This window comes from Gavia stellata, chromosome 2 (assembly GCF_030936135.1).
Source record: "Gavia stellata isolate bGavSte3 chromosome 2, bGavSte3.hap2, whole genome shotgun sequence".
Lineage (NCBI taxonomy): Eukaryota > Metazoa > Chordata > Aves > Gaviiformes > Gaviidae > Gavia > Gavia stellata.
Window position 1 is genome coordinate 28,882,628 of NC_082595.1, and position 23,444 is coordinate 28,906,071.

Here is a 23,444-nt window from a genome sequence, read left to right on the forward strand (position 1 = left end):
CTTCTGGTTTACTCTCCCAAGTTTGGAAGGGACTCATTCAAATGTTAATTTGGAAAAATAAATAGTTTCAAGGGCAAAAAGTTTCCAGAAATCCATGTTTCAGATTACTGAAATCTAGTTCATGAACTTGGCAAAGCAGCTAGGATTTACCAAGCTTCTCCTAACATGAAATGTGAAGCCACACTGTTTTGCCTGTTCATTCACTTAAATTGGTCTGTAATAATTTCTAAGATACATTGTTACATGGTTGATGACAACAGATCATGATTTCTGCGTACAACCAGAGTGCATAAGCTCAATTCTGGCAAATAAGAGCTAACTAAAAAGCACCGATGGAGCTAATACAAGAAAAGTAGCAGGACTTTACCAATTTCGGTTCCCACTGTGTCCTCTCTGCAGGCCAGAGGCAAGTTTGTTAACTGCAGATTTGTTTTATCCAGTAAAAGACTGCTCTTTTGTTTTATCCAGTAAAAGACCACTCTAGAGAACAACCTTGCGATGGGGAAGAGGTGACTCTGATGTGCACTATTTAATTCCTATTTACTAATACAGAATAAAGTTTTTAGTTCCCGTGTTCAAGGCTTTCTTTGCTTGCACATAGAAAGGAAGTGTTAGAGCTTGCAAATAAAACTGTCAACATTTTTAACAGCAATGCATATTATGAAATCAAGGAAGATATTTGTTCTTATGCCAAGCATGTACAATGTACATGTACACTGAAAAATTAAATATATATGCCAGACTCTTTTCATGAGCCCAGGAAGCTGTAACCTATGATTATCCCTCTCCCCAGTAAAGGCTTGTCCTCAGCCCTTGCCAAAATATTATATCATGGCAAATTCCTTTAAAAGAAACAGGCTTAGTAGGTACTCCCAGCTTTGTAACATGCCATTAGGTTTCATTTGCAATTGTAAGACTGTTTCTTCTGCATCTATGTCCTGAAGTTTATTTCACAAATAAATCCTACATTAGGATTTTTACAATTTTTAAACATTTTTATAGCACTACCAAAGTGGCATTCATAGGTTGAAATCAACACTAAAACATAAAGTAAGATTGAAAATACCTTAGAGTTTAGAAAACTGTATTAAGCTAAATTCAGCTCTGGTATAGCAGATAATACTTATGTATACAGGGAACTAATTTTTTCTTTTTGCCTCTTAAAATTATTCATTATACATTTCTACAGCCAATCCCTTATGCTTCTAACATGGCAGTCAAAAACTAAACTGCTACTGACTTTCGATGCAAGTAGGATCAGACTCTCTCAGAGGTGAAGAAATAAAGTACTTTCTGTAACTAACATAAAATGTTCTAAACTGACAACTTAGAAAATATGATCGTTTACATCTAATTTGCATAGCCCTTTATGCAGTGCAAGTGTGTGATAGCACAAGTGCTTGATTCTTCCAAGGTTTTGGGGCTTTTTTAAATAATCATGATAGAAAATTTGCTCCAGAATCAAAGCTATAAAATGCAAACAAATACAATTAATTCACCTGAATCTGCTAAACAGTTCCTTTGTGAGAAGTACAAACCACTTGTGATAAAGTATGAAGTACTGATAGTGAGAGCAAACCATGGCAATGCAAACATTAGCTGTTCTGCCATTTCTTCTCAAATATCTAGCAAGGTTATTGGTCCATTGATGGTGAAAGTAGGAATAGGTTCTCATTCAATCCTTCCCAAATTATAGGTCTACTGCCTGTACTCCAGAGAGGAAAGGAAGGAGCAATTACATCATCTCTCTGGGACCAAACTATTAAACTACTGCCTACTCCATTTCATGGTCTCTGTAAGTCACAGCTATCAATCCTTCATCTTTTCAAGCCATTTTCAGCAATGCAAAATCTGTGACATACTGGCACTTAAGGACAAATATAATGGAAATCTAATTTGAATTAATTTGTAAGTAAATAACAATGGCCAATCTAAAAACTTTTAAGCTCTCCAAAATAGCTTCCTTGACCTTAAAGCTTGTCTCCACACTCCAGTAAAAGGAACATTCTCCTCTAACTGAAAGTGTGTAAGAAGAACCTGGGTTAGCAGATGAACTGAAAATAAAATCCTAATTCTAGCAACCCTGCATGTGATATCAGTGCAACGCTCATGTTGTCCCACAGGTATACGAATTTTTGCAATTCTGGAAGTGAATTGCAGATAGGCGTTTAAGTGTTGGGAGCAAAAGATTGCTTCTGAGCTGGTTTGGGGTTTTTCCTGTTTTGTTTTTTTTTTTTTTTTTTTAATTTTGAGAGGAACTGAAAAGAAGCTGCAGTAATAGTCTTGGACCAGTTCCAATAGCTATCGGCAAAGCACAGCTAGACAAATTCAATTGATGTCATACTGTAACTTTTAACCTCTCAAGTACCAACCAGTCTCCCTCAGGGGTCAGTAAAAAAAAAAAAAATTAGATGTAGCTAAACTGATCTGACAGCAAGCAGCCACTGGAAGGAATGGTCCTACCCTCCCTTCTTCCTACCAGGATAAGTACTCTTGCCTCCTCCCCTGGATGAGGTTGAGTGATGAAGCAGGCCTATAGTGAGTCAGTTCAGCTGGCTGCTCTGGCAGAAAATTATCCCTAGGAAAAAAAAAGAAAAAATCACTCAAGTAGCTGAATGTATTTAACATGCAACTTTAGGACTTACAGCTCAGATACATGGGATGGGGAACCCGGAGAAGGAGGGAGGAGAGGGAGAAATAGAACTGCCTCTCTCCACACAACTCAGTATTTCATTATCTTAGCTGTAACATGAAACCACATCTGAAAGCACCTTCTTCCTCTCTTGTAGGCTTCAATTTACTACACAATAGCCTGTGCCTCCACTGAAAAAAATATGTGGGACAGTTACAACTAAAAAAACGAATTTAAAAAAAAAAAAAAGCCAGTGGATAGAGTCTATGGCTTTTCCATTAACTTTCAGCCTTGCTTTCAAAGGGAACAGGTAAGAGAACCAGACAAGGCAAAGCCGTATTTCCTATCTCCCTTTCCTTCTTGCTGTTAACAAAAATTATGCCTCCCCACCTTTATCTAAATAGCTTCTCATAAAAGAAGCTGTGCTGAGAGAAAAGGGCAGGTTAACCTCAAGGAAAAAAAGCCACTTCTAAACACTCAACACAGTTCACCTCCAGGGCACTTCCCAGCACTTCCCAGCAGCAGGAAGACGAGAAGCCTCTAGAAGCACTTTTCGTCTCTGTGAGACACCCGGCCGAAGGCAGGACGCGGGCGCCGGTGAACACCGGACATTTCAACTTCCCGGCGGCCGCTCCCTCCCGCCCAAAGCGGGGGGGGGGGGGGGTTGTGGGGACGACACGGTTGGGACAGGACCTGCGGGGTGCGCCCCTGCCTAACGCAACCACGTAGCGCAGAGGTAGCGTGGCCCCAGCCCGCGCCGCCGCACATTACCGGCAGCGTCCAGGCGGGTAACATCCCCCGCGGGCGGCGCCGTTCGCCACCACCGCCCCGCTCGTGCCCCCCCTTCACGCGTCGGCGCGAGGGCGCGGCCCCCCCGCCGCGCGCACGCGCCCGGCAGCCCCTCACTCGCCTCTTGTTTTGGAGGCGCGCGTGGTCTTCTCCGATTGGGCGCCGCGTGGTACCCCGCCCCAGCCCGGCCGCGGCGGGGGTTGCGCGCGCGCGCGGACTACAGTTCCCGGGATGCTGCGCGGCTGCCGGAGGAGCGGGCGGTTGGGCGGCCGTGCGGGAGGCGGCGGTGGCTGCGCGAGAGGATCGTGTGCGCGCGTCGGTGCTGTGGCGGCGGCAGCGCGCGGGCAGGTTGAGGTGAGCGCGGCGCCCCCGCCCGACGGCTCCCGCCGCTGGCAGGAGCGGCCGCGCCGGGAGGAGACGCTGCTACCGCCGCCGACCCTCCGTTCGTCCGTTTCCTTCCTGTGGCGGCGGCGGCGGCGGCTGCTGCGCGGCGGGGCGAGGGCCGCCCTCCCCCGTCAGCTGCGGCGGGCGGAGCGGCGGCAGCAGCATGAGCGGCGGCGGTGCCGTCCGGAGCACAGCGGCGAGAGCACGGCTGGCAGTGCGGCTGCTGGCGGTGCTCAGCTGCGTCCTGTCAGCGGAGGCCCAGGTAGGAACCAGCGGCGGACGGGACAATGCGGCAGGGTCCCCTCATGGCGGGGTCGGGGAGGGCGTGGGGAGGGAAGGAGGGAAGAGAGCGTGGCCGGGCGGGGATGCCCCGCCGGCTGTGGGTAGGGCTGCGGACCCTGCCTGAGGGGAAGGAGAGCAGAGGTTCTTCCTGTCGCGGGCTGGAGAAGGCGGTGAGGGCGCTTCGGAGGGTCGTCGGGGGAGAGGGAAGCTTCGGGCCGTGTCTTGTGCAGCCTCCCCGGCGGAGAAGTCTGGGGATCCCTCGCTGAAGTCTGTGGCCCACGTCCTTCCTATTCGATACCCTGCGGCTGTGATCCAGCCCGGGACCCGGCGGTTGGGCGCCTCCGGTCTGTGGGGCCCCGCTGCTACGGGGAGGTGAGAAGTTGGTTGACCTGGGAAGCGCTGGTGTTACCCTTATATAACGATCCAGCTACAGAGGAGTTGTTTAATCCAGGTAACACTGCTTGCTGCCAGTGGGATGTTGTGTTGAGGAGCTCTGGTTTGGCTCATACCCTTGGCTTTAGGCAGAAACTTTGGTGCCCTTATGAAGTTGATGAGAAGCCATATGTTCGAATGGTAATATCAGTGCCCAGGCTTGGCTTGTGTTTAGGTCGTGTCTGTTTGCCCACATTACAGAGAAGGCTGAAAATGCTCCTTCTTTCTGAAACTGCCTTCACAGTTTCAGAAAGACAAGTGTCTGTAGTTGGGAGTTTGCTATTCAGCAGCGGTATGACTGTGACTGAAATAATAGCTGGTGTCAAGTAGGGAAGGATTTCAGCTGGGCCAAAGACATTAGAGTGAGTTTATGTGGAAGTATGATGTCCACATGGAGCAAAGTTTGCCTTCTGTATCTGATTATTATTTTTCTTCCATTTTCTAAAGTTCTGCTTTCCGTAACATCCTATATTGTAAGTGACCATTCAAGGCAGTGATTAGAGTAGTCTAGCGTAGATAGCTTTTATTGTAGGGGTTTTTGTTGTAAGTTGACTTTTTCTCAGGTATAAAATTCCCTTATTTTAGTAGCTATTTTAGCGTAACTAAATGCTAATTGAATTGGGATTCTTAAAGAAGCCATTAACAAACTGGCATGGTTTTCTTATGACGCTTGGCAGAGAGATTGGTTGTTGCTATTTCATAAAATTGTTAGCATATTGTATTCAGAGTTTAAATACCTAGAGTTTGACTTGCGCAGGGAAAAGATAAGCTAGCCATTAGTTCTTGGACTCATGTTACCTATAGCTTTTCTCTCATTCTGCAGCTATGGCAAAGTAAAACATTAAGGAACAAAACAAGGTGTCCCAGGTGGTCTTCTAATTGTTGAAGCAATTAAAGTACAAGAACTAGACAACGCTAATAAGGTTGTTTGTAGGAATAGACTGCTTGTTAGTATACGCATTTATTCAGGTTTTTCTTAATGCTGAAGTGCTGAATATATTTCTCTTTCCAGATTTCATAAGGAGAAATTGATGCAGGTTGGACATTGACCTTTTCTTCTGAAAGGTTGATTTATCTCGGAGAAGATAAGTTAGAAGTTTAACATCTCCAGTACAGCTCTGATATCTGTACAAGAACTAAACTAGCTTTGACAATACATGGAAATACTTTGATAAGCATGTTGGAAATATAGAAGAAATAGCAGCTATCCGATGTCAGACGACTTCTTGAACACGAATTATAGTAGGCTAATGCTTTTAGAGTTTATCGTGGAGTTCAAAGTAATGAGCAGATGAAAAGAAAGCTTTATACTTGGCCATTGTAATGGAAGTTGTGATAACTTGCAGTACAGTTTGGCTCTATATTTGTGGACTAAGTTAACTAGTATAGTTCAATTTAAAAAAGGCAAAATGCCAATTGTGTGAATAGCAAAGTAGGTCTTGCAATATGTAATTTTAACTGTGTAATACACTGTTCTTATTTTGATGTCTCCAGTTTGAAAAAGAATTCACTGGACGATGCAGGTGTCAATAAAAATGAAACAATTTTCTGCATGTTCTTAAGAGTGTTCCATCATTACGCAAGTGCGAACACTGAAGACAACACCTGGACTAATAAAAAAACCTCTAACTGGGGTGCTTGAAGCCTGTGTTGCTCTTGTATTAGTGTGCTATGAACTGACTCCACTGATGTGCAGTATTGGTGTTTCATATGTGCTGTCAAACCATTTTATAAATTGTGGTTTGGTACAGATATAGCATAGTTTAATTTTAGAGCATGCCTTCCAAGGAAACATTGATTTTGCTATTTTATGTATACAGGGAGCTAACTGTTCCAGTTTTGAAAAAGTTGAGAGAATGAAATTGACAATTTTCTTTGCTTGCTCTTGTTACTCTAAATCAATTTTTCTCTTAATAATTTCTTAGACCAGTTCTAGTTTTTGGGGAGGGTTTATTTCTGAAACTTCTTAATAATTTCTTAGACCAGTTCTAGTTTTTGGGGACGGTTTATTTCTGAAACTTCTTAATATTCTAAATAAAGTGTACTGCATTTTGAAAGATGTTCTTAGAATCGAGATTTTTATCAGAGAGAGCTAGCAAAGGTGTGACCTCCATTAATTTGCCATCTTAGTTGAATAAAAAGACTGCAGCTTTTTATTTTTCCATGGGGATTTGACACTAAGTGTAACTACTGCTTCCTGAAAAAGCATTTTCAGTCTTGCATAGATGGTAAAAATATTTTTGAAAGCAGTGGATAGCTTCATGAGGTGGTCATCAAAATAGTTTCCTACTCTTTATCTTCTCAGTCCAAAGAAAATTTCTCAGATCTTTCCTACTGCTTTCAGCTTAATAAATTATTGCTCTTCACATAAGTTTTATCCTGTTTAGACAGTTTAATAATATTTGAGCAAAATGTTCAGTTATCTTTTTGCTTTTTTATATTATAATGAAATGTACTGGTATTTGTTTTGAGGTATGGTGTTACCTGTAAAGACTGCAAAATTAATTTCTGCCTACATGTGACTGATAAGAAAATTTGAAATTTTTAAAGAAATTATTATAGATTAAAATGCATGGGTTTTTATTTATGTAAGTATCAATAATAACAACTTTTGTCTTCTGACTTTGAAGTTGGCAGTCATGTGGGCTGTGCGCTTTCTTGGCTTTGTGAAAAGCCTGTAACTGCACATAGGCTTTTTCATAGCTGTTTGTCCAGGTTTGAAGGTAGATAACATTAACAAAGGCAAGCATAACAGCATGGAAGACTTTGGGTAAAGTGACTTCCCTTAAATGAGTTTTACTTAATTGCCGTACCTACTCTGTAGAATTGTGACAGCCTATTCAGTGCCTCAGGAAAAGTAGGATCTACATAAGGCAAATTTTCTACTTAAATGCTTTATTGCCATAGTGTCACCTCTTTATTCTCACAGGGGGTTGGGGGAAATTCATTTTCCAGGCTTCCTTTATGCTTCATAAAAAAGCAGAAGCCTACATTTCAGTTTCTAGTGACTCTTTTACATCAAGCTTGGTTATGTAAGGGTATCTGTTCTGTAAAGTAGTGGAGTGATTTATCATGCATAAAACAGATTAGATGATTTCATAATCTCATCTATGTGAAATCTGTGGAGGAAAAAAAAGCCACAAAATATTTTTTTGTCTCCTTTTGCACATAACCTTTTAATACTTAGAAGTTCTTCTAAGCCCATGCAAGATATAAGATGTGTGGGCTTTCCTATTTTATATGCTTTCTAGGCCATCCTGTATGTTGATGAATTTCCTGTCTGGCTGAAGAATAGTAGTAGTTAACAGCAGTGTTTGGTTCCATTCCCTTAGATATGGTCGAAAGTCTTCAAAGTTACGTTTGAAAGGCCTTTCAAACAAACATGTTTGTAGTTGTTTAAGAAGCTATGTGTAGGAGAAGGTAGTTTAGATTTAATGAAATTTATTATACAAATGTTCACAGAATCCCACTTTCAGTGTTTCTGCCTTTCACTAAGGCACTGTCAGGGTCTCAGCAAATGTGTTGCTGTAGCTTAGTCTACTTAGCTGGGCCTGTCCTCTCTGCTCCTTGCACAGTGCTGCCTTCCTCTCCTGTGCCGGCAGAAGTGCTTCTGCACTTATGCGCACTTCACAGAATCACTACGGTTGGAAAAGACCTGTAAGATCATCGAGTCCAACCATCAACCCAACACTACCATGCCCATTAAACCATGTACCACAATGCCACGTCCACACGTTCCTTGAACACCTCCAGTTAGGGTGATTTCCCTGGGCAGCCTGTTCCAGTGCTTCACCACTCTCTCAGTAAAGAAATTTTTCCTAATATCCAGCCTGAACCTCCCCTGGTGCAACTTGAGGCCATTTCCTCTAGTCCTGTCACTAGTCACTTGGGAGAAGAGACCAACACCCACCTCTCTGCCACCTCCTTTCAGGTAATTGTAGAGAGCGATGAGGTCTCCCCTCAGCCTCCTCTTCTCCAGACTGAACAACCCCAGCTCCCTCAGCCGCTCCTCATCAGACTTGTGCTCCAGACCCCTCACCAGCTTCGTCGCCCTTCTCTGGACACGCTCCAGCACCTCAATGTCCTTCTTGTAGTGAGGGGCCCAAAACTGAACACAGTAGTCGAGGTGCGGCCTCACCAGCGCTGAGTACAGGGGCACGATCACCTCCCTGCTCCTGCTGGCCACACTATTTCTGATACAGGCCAGGATGCCGTTGGCCTTCTTGGCCACCTGGGCACACTGCTGGCTCATCTTCAGCCGGCTGTCAATCAACACCCCCAGGTCCTTTTCTGCAGGGCAGCTTTCCAGCCACTTGTCCCCAAGCCTGTAGCATTGCATGGGGTTGTTGCGACCCAAGTGTAGGACCTGGCACTTGGCCTTGTTGAACCTCATACAATTGGCCTCAGCCCATCGATCCAGCCTGTCCAGATCCCTCTTCAGAGCCTTCCTGCCCTCAAGCAGATCAACACACCCGCCCAACTTGGTGTCGTCTGCAAACTTGCTGAGGGAGCACTCAATCCCCTCATCTAGGTCATCGATAAAGATATTAAACAAGATCGGCCCCAAAACTGAGCCCTGGGGGAGTCCGCTTGTGACTGGCCGCCAACTGGATTTGACTCCATTCACCAGAACTTTCTGGCCTCGGCCACCCAGCCATTTTTTTACCCAGTGAAGAGCGCACCTGTCTAAGCTGCTTCTTTTGGTAGGGGTTGTCTTAAGCTAGTGCAGTGCCTTGAACGAACTTGCTGTCCCGGCACAAGAAGAGGGAAGGGTCCTGGAAAGTTCAGATTTAGTTTCACAACAGATTTACAGCTTTACAATATAGGTGCCTGCACCTGGTTTTCCTAGTATTTATTTGTAGAATTTAACTGTGTAACTAACTTCTTGGGCACAAAAGTACCTATTCCGCTTTCTCCCATGCCTCCAAAGAAACTAGCTGGAGTGTTCTTACACTTTGAGTAGAATTATAAGAATCAGATGACAATGGTTGTGGGTTTTTTTCTGCAATTCAACTAATGAGTGTTTGGTAGGAGAATACTTAGTATGCAACTCTGATGTACTAATATACCATGTGTTCGTAGTTTGGAAAATCTTGCTGCTTGTTCTGCAGAAAGTTCTATATGCTAAATCTATCAACAAATTTCAGGGTCAAAAGTGTTAATCTGGCTAACATTGATTCAGCATTGCATTTGGAGGTCGACTTAAGCCCCCAAAAAGTGCTAAGGTGTGTTATTTTCTAGTTCTGAGTGTGTAAGGTATATTGTAGAGTATTTTAATGACAAGAAATAAATTATTTGATGTGGAACTGCATTTCCACTGCATTTCTTTTGACTGCCATCTTTTTCTCTTTAGAGGATTTTTCTGTAGTTAATATTGCATTTCTAGATTAAAAATAATTTTTTTTTATTTTTTAATAGCTCACAGGAGTTCTAGATGATTGTTTATGTGACATAGAAAGCATCGATGACTTCAATACTTTCAAGATCTTCCCCAAAATACAGAAACTGCAAGAACGTGATTACTTCAGATATTACAAGGTACAATTAGAATGGTATTTTCCTGAATAATTTAAATAAAATCCAGAAAATACAGGGAGGATTACATACCAAATCAACTTGTCTATATTAAGTTGTCTTTTAGAAGACCACAGCTCTTTAATTTGATTGTAGGAGGTTTTCAGCCCCTGACAGTTATGTTGGTAGTAAGTCATGTTTGCTGTGTTAATCCTTCAGTCAGTGACAGTAAATCATGACTGCTTTCATTCAACTGATAAGTCGTAATTTTAAAGGTGGTATCTTTGTACTGCTGCATCTAGAAAAGGATTGTATATTTGCAACTTTCTGACAGCATGCAATACTTGTCTTCTAAGAAATGTGCGTAATTTGAAATGGAAATATTGCAATTATGTCCTTTTCTTGTAAGTCACTGTCTTACATCTGATTTTTGTGTTTGCTATCTAGAGAACCTTTGAAATCTTTGAAAAGTAGGTAAAAATATTCAATATTCAAGTAGTATGTAATATCACTTTTTTATGACTTTATAAATTTTTTTTCTCTATGTTAGAATCTGATGAGCAAAATAAGACTTTGAAGCCTGATACTTCTGTTTTCAGATATGCTTAACTTGAAAATGAGGTTGCATTTTGACTGAGCTAATCAGATGGTTGCCTGCCACTGGAAAAAGGAGGTTCCACTCCTTTAGGGCAGACCGTCCTGCCCCTTCCCTACTTTTAGCTCTTGGGCTTGTCTGACTGTGCATTACGCCAACACATCTCTTTAACCTGGTAGATTTTTAGTTTGGATCTTTGGGTTTGGTTGGTGGTGTTTGGTTTGGTTTTTTGTTTTGTTTTGGTTTTTTCTCCCCAGGATGTAGCAAGTTATCTAGCTGATCTGGAATCAGACAAGTATTAAACTCATGCAAGATGGGGTTATGAATGTGAGGAAGGAGAAAAAAGCGCTAGAATCTCCCCTTTCTAGTCTCAGCAAGCAATAATGTGTAACTTCACCCTGAATCTCCTCCTGCTACTCCTGCTACATGGTACAGTTCTAATTTCACTCTTCAGAAGAAACAAGATATGTGCAACTTCAGTGATAATACATCACATAGTAGTGGTAATTAGATTCTCCAGAGGCAACAGAAAGCTACAAAACAAAGTATTTGAAGAAGAGAAGCAACAGGTTTTATACAACAGTAATTTCATCCTGCAAATTTAGAGCTAATCTTCATTTCCACAGCAGTTCTGCAGATCATACTTCAATGGTGTGTTGCAGTCCTACCTCATCTTTCATACTGATCTTTCTAATAGATGGGCAATTACAAGGGCCAGTGTGCAGTCCACCCATCACCACACATTATTTAGTACTTCCCATTGTGACAGGGAAGAATTTGTGTTGAACTAGCAAACTGAGCAAGTAAGTCAAAACGTTTTTCACCCTTTCCCCTCTGAATAAGCAACAGAGTTTTTTTGATGTGCCTGTACAGAATCATTGAAGTGCTGTTAAGCACCTACGTGGATGTGGAAATTGTGAGGGTAGGCAATGATCATCTAGGTCAACTACAGTGTAGCTAAATATTGAATAAGCACAGGGGGAGTATACTTGTTCTGGGAGTGAAAACACTCCTACTCTGAAGTAATTTGATTTGAAATAGGAATTTGGATCATGAACTTTTGTAACTACAGTCACAGTATTCCCATTGTGTTACTAGTTCAACAGCCATAAAAGAACTCAAAGTTTAATGTATACTACTGAATGGACTAGCTAGTTTTTATTTAAAGGCCGAAGAAAACTTTCTTTTTAAAGACTTGCTGGAATTGTGGTAAATGGTTTCTAGAAAGATAGTGGAACACTTCACAATGAAAGAAATAAAGGAGTAAAAATTTTATCTCTGTATGGTTTTATACATCAAAACACACAAACTATGGAAGCCTCATGATAAGGAATCTAAATTTTAATCTGCAACAAGTATTGAATAATACTCTGAATGATAATAATGAAATGTAATACTTCAGACCTTGAAGAAAGTAGAAGGATGTTCTATGTAGTCAGTGCATGACTGGTATTGATTAAAGTACAAGTGCTATACAACCTCAGTTTGTCTCAGAAGCATGTGTGTGTGTGCACTGGTTTTTACTGCTCTTGAATCATTCTGGGACTAGTGTATCTTGATTTGCAGGTGTTCTTTCTCATTTAAGCTGCAGTTTGAACAGCAGTATTTTATTTACAGTGTTCCTCTGTGTAAGAACAGCAACTGTCTAGTTACTTGTATCTTCCTAAGTGTGTTAGCATTTTTTATTGTTAGAGTTTACTTTGAAGAAGGTTGTGGTCTAACTACATGAGTTGGTCTTTTTTTGGTAGAAATTGGTGGGAGGGGCATGTTTTATATAATAGGTCTTATTGTGAAGGTGTTGTAAAATGTAACATTTTTTTCTGCTTTATTTAAAAAAAGAAGATGAGTGAACAAGTATGAAAAATTCTAAAATTTTACATATTTTTTTTTCTAGGGATGGTGTTTGTGGATTGAATAGAAGAAATTGGGGGGCGGGAACCTAAAATCTCTGCTTTTAATGTATCTGTGCTAGCATGGCTTGAACTGTAACTAGAAGATAGTTGTCATCACTTCTAAGAAGTCATACAGTCTGCTTAATGTCTTGTTAGATTTTTTTGACTGAGGAATCTCTTTAACATTTTAAAGCTGAATTTATAATTCCCAGCCATGCTGAATAAGTACATCAAAATGGAAACCTGGAAAACAGTCTTTCCTTCAGATGTTATATAGCAGTTAACTTTGCGTGTTTTGAAAATATGGAAAGAACTTACTTGTTGAAAGGTTTGGTAGAGGAATTTAGTATAATAAAGGACAGCTGAGCAAGTCAAACATTAATTTTTGCTCTTTGGGCATCTTTTGTGGTATTGATAGAACATTTGAAGAGGGAATTGCTTTTGTTTTGCTTTGATTTGGGTACAGAAACAGTGCCACAGAACAATTTATCCTTCAAGCATTAAAGGTTGTTTCTTTATTTCTGATACATAGTTTGGATTTTTCTTAGCTGTCAAAATTAAGAGAATAGACTGGAGGGAGAGGAAGATCTGGCTATAATTCATGTCAGATTCTTAATATTGTGCCTGCTTTGTATCAGAGGCATATTGATGTAGTTTTCCTTATGCTTAGTATATTATATATAATGCTGGGGGAAAAAAATGAATTTGATTCATTTTTTTTATTTCTGAGGCTCTGGTTTGACAGTTCAGTGAACGTAGACATTGGGCTTCTATTACTGTATTCCCCCCAAAAAACAGGCCACTTAAAGTAAATCACTGATCCAGTGTAAAGGTACCCTGCCAGTTAAGTGTGTTCAAAGCATAAAGGTGGTTTTTTTAATGGAATAATTGTTCAAGACGGCTCAGTGATTTCATTTTTTCTCCAAATTAAAAGATTGAGTAGTGTGTTTCTTTTATCATAGCAGGAACCCTTCAGGTATCACATGCAGTGGACTCCAAGTTCATCAGAGCATGGGATTTAGGGTTCAGTTGCCAATTCTTTGCCTAAGGGGCTGCTCTGGCACTACCGTACTGGATGTTTAAGCTTTGTTTCCTGTCTGTGTTTCCCCTTATGTAAAGTGAAAGTACAGGATATAAATTACATTAATTAGAAAAATGTGCCTACCTATAAGGGGAAAACATTTTTTTCTGAAGACTAAATTGATGAAGTGTTTAGTCTCAATCTTTTAGCCTATTAGTTATAGCAAGAATACTGTTCTTTATAGTGTGTGGCTACTAATTTACTGTACAGCTTGTATGTATTTTTTCCATAAGCTAGCATAAGGATTAGTTTTCTGACTTAAGATTTATAGATTTAAATAATTTTTATAAGCACAATTTATAATTCTCCATTTTTGTGTTGAAACTGCTCTAGGGCCTGATGCCATCCTTAGGGTATGAGGCTTAATTTTACAGTGCGTTTTATAGAACTCTTGCTGTGTCTGACTGCAGAATCAAATTAAATATCTGCAGCAGTTTCAAATAAGAAGTGATACATCAAATCATTCCAGATGTAGTTTGTTGGATATAAGTAGTGACTTCAGTTGAACATCTTCATGAATAGTATTTATCAACTGAAGAAAACTAGTACAAGCTGTGCTAAAGGAAAACAAAGTAAAAGAATAGAAGTAATTTTTGTTTTGTGTGGTTTTTTTGTTGTTTTTTTTACTTTGAAAGTTTTAAAACTGACTTTTTATCTGGAAAATAGTGATTGCTACTGAGGATAAATGCTTTGTATTTTATTTGTAATGTTAGATTTCAAAGATGGTATACTTCTGCCATGTTTCTGGTTGATCATGCAGGAAAACGTTTAGTCTGTAGTCTTCAATTTAGGAGTGATGAGGTCAAAGTGTTTTTTATCACTAATATTTGTTAGTATGTATAAGGCTAATGTAAAGGAAAGCTGGGATTTATTTTTTTTTCTTTGCTGACTTTCACATTGACAATCCAAGTGAAATGTAGTAAAGTGTTTGAATCTCTTGCCATGTAGTAGATACTAATATATGTGGTACTCCCTGCCTTTATTGTGCCATTTGATGACAAATAGGGGCACTAATCATCACAGGATTTGCTCGTAATGTTTCTGAAGTGGTTTCTCTTCATTATTTATATTAGTACTATATTAGCTCTCTAATTTGAGGCCATTATGGTACTCATTCTTCTTTGACTAGATATGATGTGTCGTAATGATTGCCTGTTTTTATTGCTTGAAACCTAAAATTATCCAAGCACTTATTTGAATTAGTAAACTTGTGCGGTAGTCTGTCCTCCATCAAATGTATTTTCTTGATCAGTATAGTACAAGTACAACTGATTGTAAGTACAATCATTTTAGAGCTGCATATGTCTGATTTGCCTTCTTTTTAGTAGTTTATTTACTGCTTTGAAAATAAGTGATGAGAGATTTAATTTGTGCTTTAATATACTGTATGTTTGTGTCCACTGGAGACCATTATCACTAACAATTCCACTGCAGCAGGCTTCAGCTTATATACTCAGAGGGAGAGTAGTTAAAAGAAACCAACCAACCCACCAAACCCCCCACAAAACCCCTCAAACGTACAGTACTAGATTTAACCCTTTTTTCTTGTATCCTTTCCTTTAATTTGAAAGGATTTCCTGATACTGAGAGCTCTTTCTTTTAAAGTTGCCTTGTGTAAGTGTTGATTGTAAACTTTTGGTTTTGTATGTTTAGGTCAACCTGAAGAGACCATGTCCATTTTGGGCCGATGATGGTCATTGTTCTATCAAAGATTGTCATGTAGAGCCTTGTCCTGAGGTATGGATCAAATAATATAAAATAGAAAAAGGTTATTTGGTTAAAAAGTTTGCTAACTTGCAGTTACTAAAACTACACTAACAATATTTATTAATGAAAACTTAAATTTAAATAAAAGAGTCACAATAAAATTATTTTCCATTTCAAAAGTAGAAATACAGCCAAAGTTTTTTAAGTTCTTAGTCATTTTACCAATAAAACAAATAACTTTAAGAATAAGTCTCTTCTAAGCTCTAGCACTGTTTTGGATATAACATGTTGAGAAGGTTAGGGAACAAGTTAATTATTTAAAAACAAGTTTGCTTTGACCTCTGTTGGAATGATATTTAATTTGTAGATTTTAATCAAGCATAATCATTTATATGAACAGTGTAAAAACTGATTTATTTTTTGTTTTTAGAGCAAAATACCTGTTGGAATTAAAGCTGGGAGCTCTAATAAAGTAAGTAATCATTCATTTTCTAAGTTATTTCTGATTTTTATTTTATTTTAATCTTAACATTACAGTAGCTATGTGGCTTTTTATTACAAGCCTTCAGTCTTGGCATAGTGATGAAATTGTTAACATAACTGATCAGTTCCTGTATGTGGCTTTACATTTTTATTTTTCTATAACAGTGTTTCTGACATAGCTGGTACTGTCATGTCATTCTGAGTCTGCCATAGCTTGAGAGCTGGTGCAGACTGAATCAATGAATGACCAGAGACAGCAGTACATGGCCACAGAATGCCTCATGCAAAATTCTTTATTCATTTCTGAGTACAGGCCACATTCTATAAAGCCATAGGCTAAGATGCACAGATACAGTAGCAGTGCAGTCTTTTGTAAGAATCATATATAAACACAACCTCTAATATTAAAAGAACCTGAACAATTACATGTAGTTTTACCATGTCTAATCTTGAGCAGGTCATTAGTCTAAAGATGATTTAGTCATTAGTCTAAAAACATTTTAAGCTAAAGTGGTCAGTGCAAGCTTAAGTAATCAGTCTGAGCTGTTGGCTTTTGCTAGCTTCTTTCCAAGACATCCTTCCTAGATAACCAAGTGATCTTAGCAAAGCCAAAAAAGTAAAGAGGGTATATACGCCTAAAAAAGAGGTCAGAGGAGAAAGACAAACAACCTTCTCCCACCCCCAAATACCAAACACAGTCCCCAAGAATAAGGGTTTTAGCAGTTGATGGGATAATGGTGCCCAGATGAGAGATCTTCCTGTTGAGTGCCTTGACTGTGTTGTACACTCATACTTACTCTTGCTTAACTGTCATATCTCCATCTTCCCCAGTACTTTCCATCTCACTGGGCAGCTAAAGTTGCTGCTTGCCTCACCTGAATGTAGTTCACCATATCATAAATGACCACTGGCATTAGGTTTAGACTTTATGCCAAGAAAGATTACCAAAGATAGCTGAGAGGAATACTTCATCGTGAATTGATGACTTCTGTGTCCTGCTGTCATGAAGAGTGCAGGCAAGTCTGTCCAAGCTTTAGCTCAGGAGGAAGTCTTGTCTCCTGTTTATACATATATTGTTAAGCTCACTCTGAAGTGAAGTGTGCCTCTTCATTTAAACGTTTCTGATGATCAGAGACGAGATATCTTTCTCACTGACATGACTTAAATGTCAGTCATTCACCATTTCAGCACAAGCAGCAGTAGTTGTTCTGGGAAAACTTTGGCACTATCTCTGGGCAGAAGATGTTGAGTTTTAGCTGGACAATCTGTTGCCAGTTCTTTTTTTCATTGACTCTGTTCTCTCCCAAGCTTGATGGTTGGACTTGATGATCTTACAGGTCTTTTCCAACTGTAGTGATTCTGTGATTGTAGAGAAACTGACTCCTGAAATACCATAATGCCTCCTAAAGAGGCATTTTAAGACTTCAAAGACTGTTTTAGAAGGGATTCTTCTAGTAGGCATTTGAGCTTCCTGATTGATTAATCTTGAAAGCCATAAGTAAGATGTTAATTAGTAGCCAGAGAGTATGCCGTTCTTAAGATACTTCACATAAGCATATTGAATTGGACTTCGGAAGTGAAAAATCGGCCACCTTTTGCTTTCACCACAATAAAGAAACTGGGATAGCTTCTTTAGGAAGCTATCATGTGCTGGTGTATTTGCTACAGCTATTTCCTTTGAATTGTCTTGCAGGTTGTTACAACCAGCTACAGTGAAAGTTGGGCAGTTCTGCACCTTTAATCTGTAGCATAACAAAGGCACTAATATCTGCTGCTTCTCTGTCAGAAAACAAAATATTTCTCCAGGAAAACTGTCATCAGGACTGACATAAATCTTACCTACACCATTTTCTTACTTATGATTCAGTTAAAGATCTTTGCTGGAGCCACTTAAAAATTGACAATCTCATTTAATATCCCTTTTAAGGAAACATTAAACTCATCTTAGTATGAATGTTTTGTTTCAAGGACTAGTCAAGTACTATGCTATTAGCCTGTGCTTGGTCCATTTGGGAAAGTCCTGCACCTTGTGGATTATCCTTCAAGTATTGGTTTTAAAAAAAAAAAAAAAAAAAAAAAAGAAGGTGTTTTTCCTCTGGGGACATACTTGTCCAGTTTCTCTCTTTCATCCTGATAGTGTCTGCCTTGAAATGGTGAAAACAACCAAAGGCATCTTTTTAATAATGAAAGCTATAATCTCTTGGGTAGAATTCTATGGTCTAAGTGCTTGGCTTCTGTGCAGTTTCCTATTCCCCTTCTCTCCTGATGTAGATGAGCTTGTAAAATTCTAGTTTTATTTAGGCTTTTGTGGGGGATTTCTCTCTATGGTTCAGCAAACAAAGAAAGAACAGTTCTTCTCTTGAAAGCTCATCTAGCCACAAAGACCAGGGTTACACTTGCACAGCTTCCCCACAGAAGTGCAGTTAGCAATAGAGGATCTCTTTTTAGTTCTTGGCACCAATATAAGCTTTTTGTAATGGTGCTGGAGAGACACAAAGTAGTTTCCCTTTCTATAGTCCAGTTTCATTTGATTGGTGAACACATTTGGGGGGGGCTAAACATTAAAGAAGTGTCATGACAGCTGCTGTATTGATCTTTGAAGCAAGGGACAGGATGCAGTAACTCAAGGTTACAACATGTAACTTAATATTTTACTTCCTGCCCACCTCTTTTCTGTTTTCTTCCAGAAACTGCTCTTAGGAGATCCTGCTTTGGCAGGAACAGATACTTTGTCTTGATCTAGTCAGTGGTCACAGAGCACACTGATCTGATAGCAGTTGCTGTAAACACTGGAGAATAGTGAAGCCTGGAAACATGTTTTGAGACTTGAACGTTCATTCTTTTTGAAACCTTAAATTTAGGATTATATTCTTGGCAGTAATTTTTTTCACATCAGAGTAGGGATTGGTTTGCAACTCTAGACATGCAGAATGTTTACGTCAGCATCTCAGTATGTTCATCAGCAGCAGTATCTGTTTCATTCTTGGTCAGATCTATTCCTTGTTCAGATTTTTCCATTTAACATCCATATGATGCTAAAGAATGAGCCCCCACACCTGGCAAATCCAATAAAATTGAGTGAGAAGTTCTTTCCAGAGTAATTATTTGTTATGGACAAGGCCCCTAACAAGGTTTAAATTATTTGGGTTTTTTAATCTCCTTCACTTCTTTGGTCTTCAGTAGGTTCTGCTATTTTTCCTTGTATTGGCAAATGCATTTTTAAAGCAAGCCGTCTTGCTTACTCATCTGAACAGTTTTAATCAAATCCTTTCTCTTTTGAGAAGTATTGTGATACATATTGTGGTGATACTTTGCCTCTGGCATCTTGACCACAAGTCTGTCCTCAGAAATTAAATATTATCTTTTTTTTTTTAATTATAAAATTGTTATTGTTGTTTGCTATTTCTGAAGGGTTGACCAAAGCCTTTAGCTTACGTTTTTATTTTGAGCTGGTTTTGGATAGTAATCATTCATGTCAATATATACGTGCCCTGAAGTGAAGGGAAGCCAGCAGTTTAGCTTTATATAAGCTATCAGTTGCGTAACATTAAATAATTTTCTGTATTTCTTAAGGACTGTGATAAGGTAGAAATCTGTGTAAACCTAAGGCTCAATCTGCAAAAGAAAACACACACACACACAAACCCAACCCAAAAACCCCAAAAAAGAGGAAGCTGGGTTTGTTTATCTTTTAAGAGAGCACTGATACTATCTATTATGTTACAAAACTCTTAGGATTTTTTTGAGCTTTAAGCTGACAGACTCAACAAACTCCTTGCTGACATAACCATATTATTGTAGAATAGTGGAATTTAATCTTTAATTCTTCAAATGTTTTCCTTAGAAGTATTCTAATAGCAAGTCTATTTTAGTGGATTACTTTTTTAAAAATACTGTGGAATCAGAGTTTAGCTTAAACACTTCAATTCTGGCTTTAAAGTAATCAAAATTTGAGTTCTGTTTGAAAAGCCTCTTCCAGACCTGTGCATGTCTAAAGCATGCTAATGAATAGGATTAAATAAAACATGAGGGGAAAATGGCCAACACTGATACATTTTCCTACTGAAATGACCACTGAAACTTCGGATATGATTATGTTTGCAAAATACAAGGTATGTTTATAGGTGTGACACTGCTTGTCTTCCAAGGCGCTTTTACAAGCATGTAGATAAGTATCTGAAACACTTCAGAATTCCATTTAATTTTAACAAACAAAAAAGCAAAACAAACAAGTTTTTGACATATTAACTGAATTTTCTGTGGTAGTTAAATCCACAGAGCAAAATTGGCCTGATGAAATTAAGTGAAGAAAAATAGAAATAAGAAATGTTACAGAATTACTTAATCCTTCTAGAATGTGAGGATTGCGGTTACCTGGGGGGGAGTTGCGGGGGGGTGGGGTGGGTGGGTGTTGGTCTCTTCTCCCAAGTGACTAGTGATGCGACAAGGGGAGGTGGCCTTGGGTTGCGCTGGGGGAGGTTTAGGCTGGATATTGGGGGGAGTCTCTTTGCTGGAGAGAGTGGTGGCGCGCTGGACTGAGCTGCCCAGGGAGGTGGTGGAGTCACCATCTCTGGAGGTGTTCAAGGAACATGTGGGTGTGGCATTGTGGGATATGGTTTAGTGGGCATGGTGGTGTTGGGTTGATGGTTGGACTTGATGATCTTACAGGTCTTTTTCAACCATAGTGATTCTGTGATTTTCCCTGATATTAGCCAATTCACTGCTAAACCTAGAAATACCTTTCACAGCACCTGTTCTCAGAGACTTAGGTATCTTAAATATGAACTTTCTTACAGTATTCAAAAGTGGCAAATAATTCCAAAGAACTGGAAGACTGTGAGCAAGCTAACAAACTGGGAGCAGTTAACAGTACCTTAAGGTATGCTGCGATTTACAACAATAGTACAAAAATAGTAACAAAGGAGTGTTTCATTTTTGTCTGTCTTGTTTTTGCAATGTGCTGGGTTTTGTTCTTCATTCTTTCCATAGCCCATTAGAAAGTAAATGTGAAATGATGCAAGAACATCTGAAGGTAAAGGTGTTAAGTGATAAGTAGACTTTCTTCTTTTTTTTTTTTGTTTTCTCTCCCTCTCTCTTTTCTCTCTCTCTTTTCTCTCTCTCTTTTCTCTCTCTCCCCCTCTCTCTCTCCCCCTCTCTCTCTCCCCCTCTCTCTCTCCCCCTCTCTCTCTCCCCCTCTCTCTCTCCCCCTCTCTCTCTCCCCCTCTCTCTCTCCCCCTCTCTCTCTCCCCCTCTCTCTCTCCCCCTCTCTCTCTCCCCCTCTCTCTCTCCCCCTCTCTCTCCCCCCCTCTCTCTCCCCCCCTCTCTCTCCCCCCCTCTCTCTCCCCCCCTCTCTCTCCCCCCCTCTCTCTCTCCCCCTCTCTCTCTCCCCCTCTCTCTCTCCCCCTCTCTCTCTCCCCCTCTCTCTCTCCCCCTCTCTCTCTCCCCCTCTCTCTCTCCCCCTCTCTCTCTCCCCCTCTCTCTCTCCCCCTCTCTCTCTCCCCCTCTCTCTCTCCCCCTCTCTCTCTCCCCCTCTCTCTCTCCCCCCTCTCTCTCCCCCCCTCTCTCTCCCCCCCTCTCTCTCCCCCCCTCTCTCTCCCCCCCTCTCTCTCCCCCCCCTCTCTCCCCCCTCTCTCTCCCCCCCTCTCTCTCCCCCCCTCTCTCTCCCCCCCTCTCTCTCCCCCCCTCTCTCTCCCCCCCTCTCTCTCCCCCCCTCTCTCTCCCCCCCTCTCTCTCCCCCCCTCTCTCTCCCCCCCTCTCTCTCCCCCCCTCTCTCTCCCCCCCTCTCTCTCCCCCCCTCTCTCTCCCCCCCTCTCTCTCTCCCCCTCTCTCTCCCCCCCTCTCTCTCCCCCCCTCTCTCTCCCCCCCTCTCTCTCCCCCCCTCTCTCTCCCCCCCTCTCTCTCCCCCCCTCTCTCTCCCCCCCTCTCTCTCCCCCCCTCTCTCTCCCCCCCTCTCTCTCCCCCCCTCTCTCTCCCCCCCTCTCTCTCCCCCCCTCTCTCTCCCCCCCTCTCTCTCCCCCCCCTCTCTCTCTCCCCCTCTCTCTCTCCCCCTCTCTCTCTCCCCCTCTCTCTTTTCTCTCTCTCTTCTCTTCTTAAAAAAAGTACACTTTGATATTATTTGGAAGAGCTATAGCATCAAGAGTCAGAGGAAAACTTGTAAATAAACCCACCTTTTTTCTACTTTTTACCAGTATCAGTCTTTGGTTTCGGTGACTGTGCTGGATTAAGGGTTCTGTCCTGCTCTGTCCCTCTGTTGCACTGATGTGCCTGTTTGTGATCATTCAGTGAACTAGATCAGGGAGCTTGTGAGTTACTTTTGTTGTTGGCTAAGTTATTTTTAGCTTGGATCAATTCCCTGATCTTGCTTATTGCATGGCACAGTCAAGGTTGGGTGGGAGGAATTCTGCAGGTTGGTGTTGCCCCTGAGTAGGAAAGTGTGTCGAACAGCACTTAGAAAAACTTGCATTCTACTAAATTCCCCACCTTTAAAAAGTAGAAATAGAAAAATCAGTTCTTCACTGTTGATGGAGAGGTCTGGTACCTTTGGCCATAGATTGCAGTAGTTCTACTTGATAGAGATGTTGAAACTCTTTCCTGTCATCTGACAAAATGGGACTGCCGTGAAAAAGCGACTGCTTCTGCCTGGTGTGCAGTGTTTTAAACCAAACTGGGTAGAGTCCTTATCCAAGGTTTTTTAGGGGAAGTAAGAAACTATTAACTATCTTCCACTCCTGTAAGGCAAAATAATATGAGATTGAGTACACAGATGGAGAGTTAAAGAGAATGCCTTTTGTGAGAGTAGGATACACAATTAAAGTTAGGAGAGGGCAGGTAATGGATCCTGCAAGTGCAGGAAGAGTTAGTGCTTTGCAGGCAAACCTTCACATTCTAGCAGTGCATCATCCTCATGGTTTTAGGTTATTTTCCTTGATCAGCTGTATTTCTTGTGATTATCAAATCTTGCCTGCTAGTAATTACTGGAGAAGTTCCTTGTCTTATGCCAAGTACAAAGTCTCCTATTATGATTTGGCAGAAGATTAGAAACGTATCTTGTTATAGAATTGCCTCTGTTTGTAGAATTGCGCTACTACTAATTTGATCAAATGGAATAGGTTGCTTTTGTTATTTCAAGGTGCTTCATGCACCCTGGAGCAGAGTTCCCAATCTTAACTTTGCTTACGTTTTGCTGCCAGTAGTGTGGCATCAGTAGTTCTGTGCTGCACATACGCATAGAAGAAAGCATTCAGCTTTTGGCACTGTTTGTGTTTCATAGTGTGGAAACTTCAAAGTACTTGTCTCTCTGGTACAGTACACCTTTGAAAATGCTAGGGTGAGTGGAATGCCATTATTATTTAAAAGGCTTAAGACAAATCATATTCATAGAGTAATTTAGCTTGGAAGGGGTGTTTAGACGTCCAGTTTCCCACTAAAAAGCAAGGCTAACTATTGTAGATCTTGTTGAGAGTACAGGTTAAGAAAATATGATGATTTCCTTCCACCAAGTGACAGCTGCTAAAGTAGTACTTTGAAAAATGTTAAAAATATATGCTGTGAAAGTATTTTACCAAGTTCTTACTGAAGGAAGAGAAGTCACTGGCAGTGCACAGTTTGTTCAAATAATGGTGGTGAAATCTTTCTTGCTGTCTGACATTAAAA

At 40.7% G+C, this 23,444-nt stretch overlaps 1 protein-coding gene across 1 annotated transcript in view; it reads left to right on the plus strand.

Moving 5' to 3' along the window:
• The first annotated feature begins 3,968 nt into the window (after positions 1–3,968).
• The window catches only part of ERO1B (endoplasmic reticulum oxidoreductase 1 beta), a 32,622-nt gene continuing 13,146 nt past the window's right edge, over positions 3,969–23,444 (plus strand). The window contains exons 1-5 of the mRNA XM_059835933.1: positions 3,969–4,067; positions 9,938–10,057; positions 15,255–15,338; positions 15,739–15,780; positions 20,588–20,670. Coding sequence (XP_059691916.1) covers positions 3,969–4,067; positions 9,938–10,057; positions 15,255–15,338; positions 15,739–15,780; positions 20,588–20,670 — 428 coding nt within the window. The remainder of the gene's footprint in view (positions 4,068–9,937; positions 10,058–15,254; positions 15,339–15,738; positions 15,781–20,587; positions 20,671–23,444) is intronic.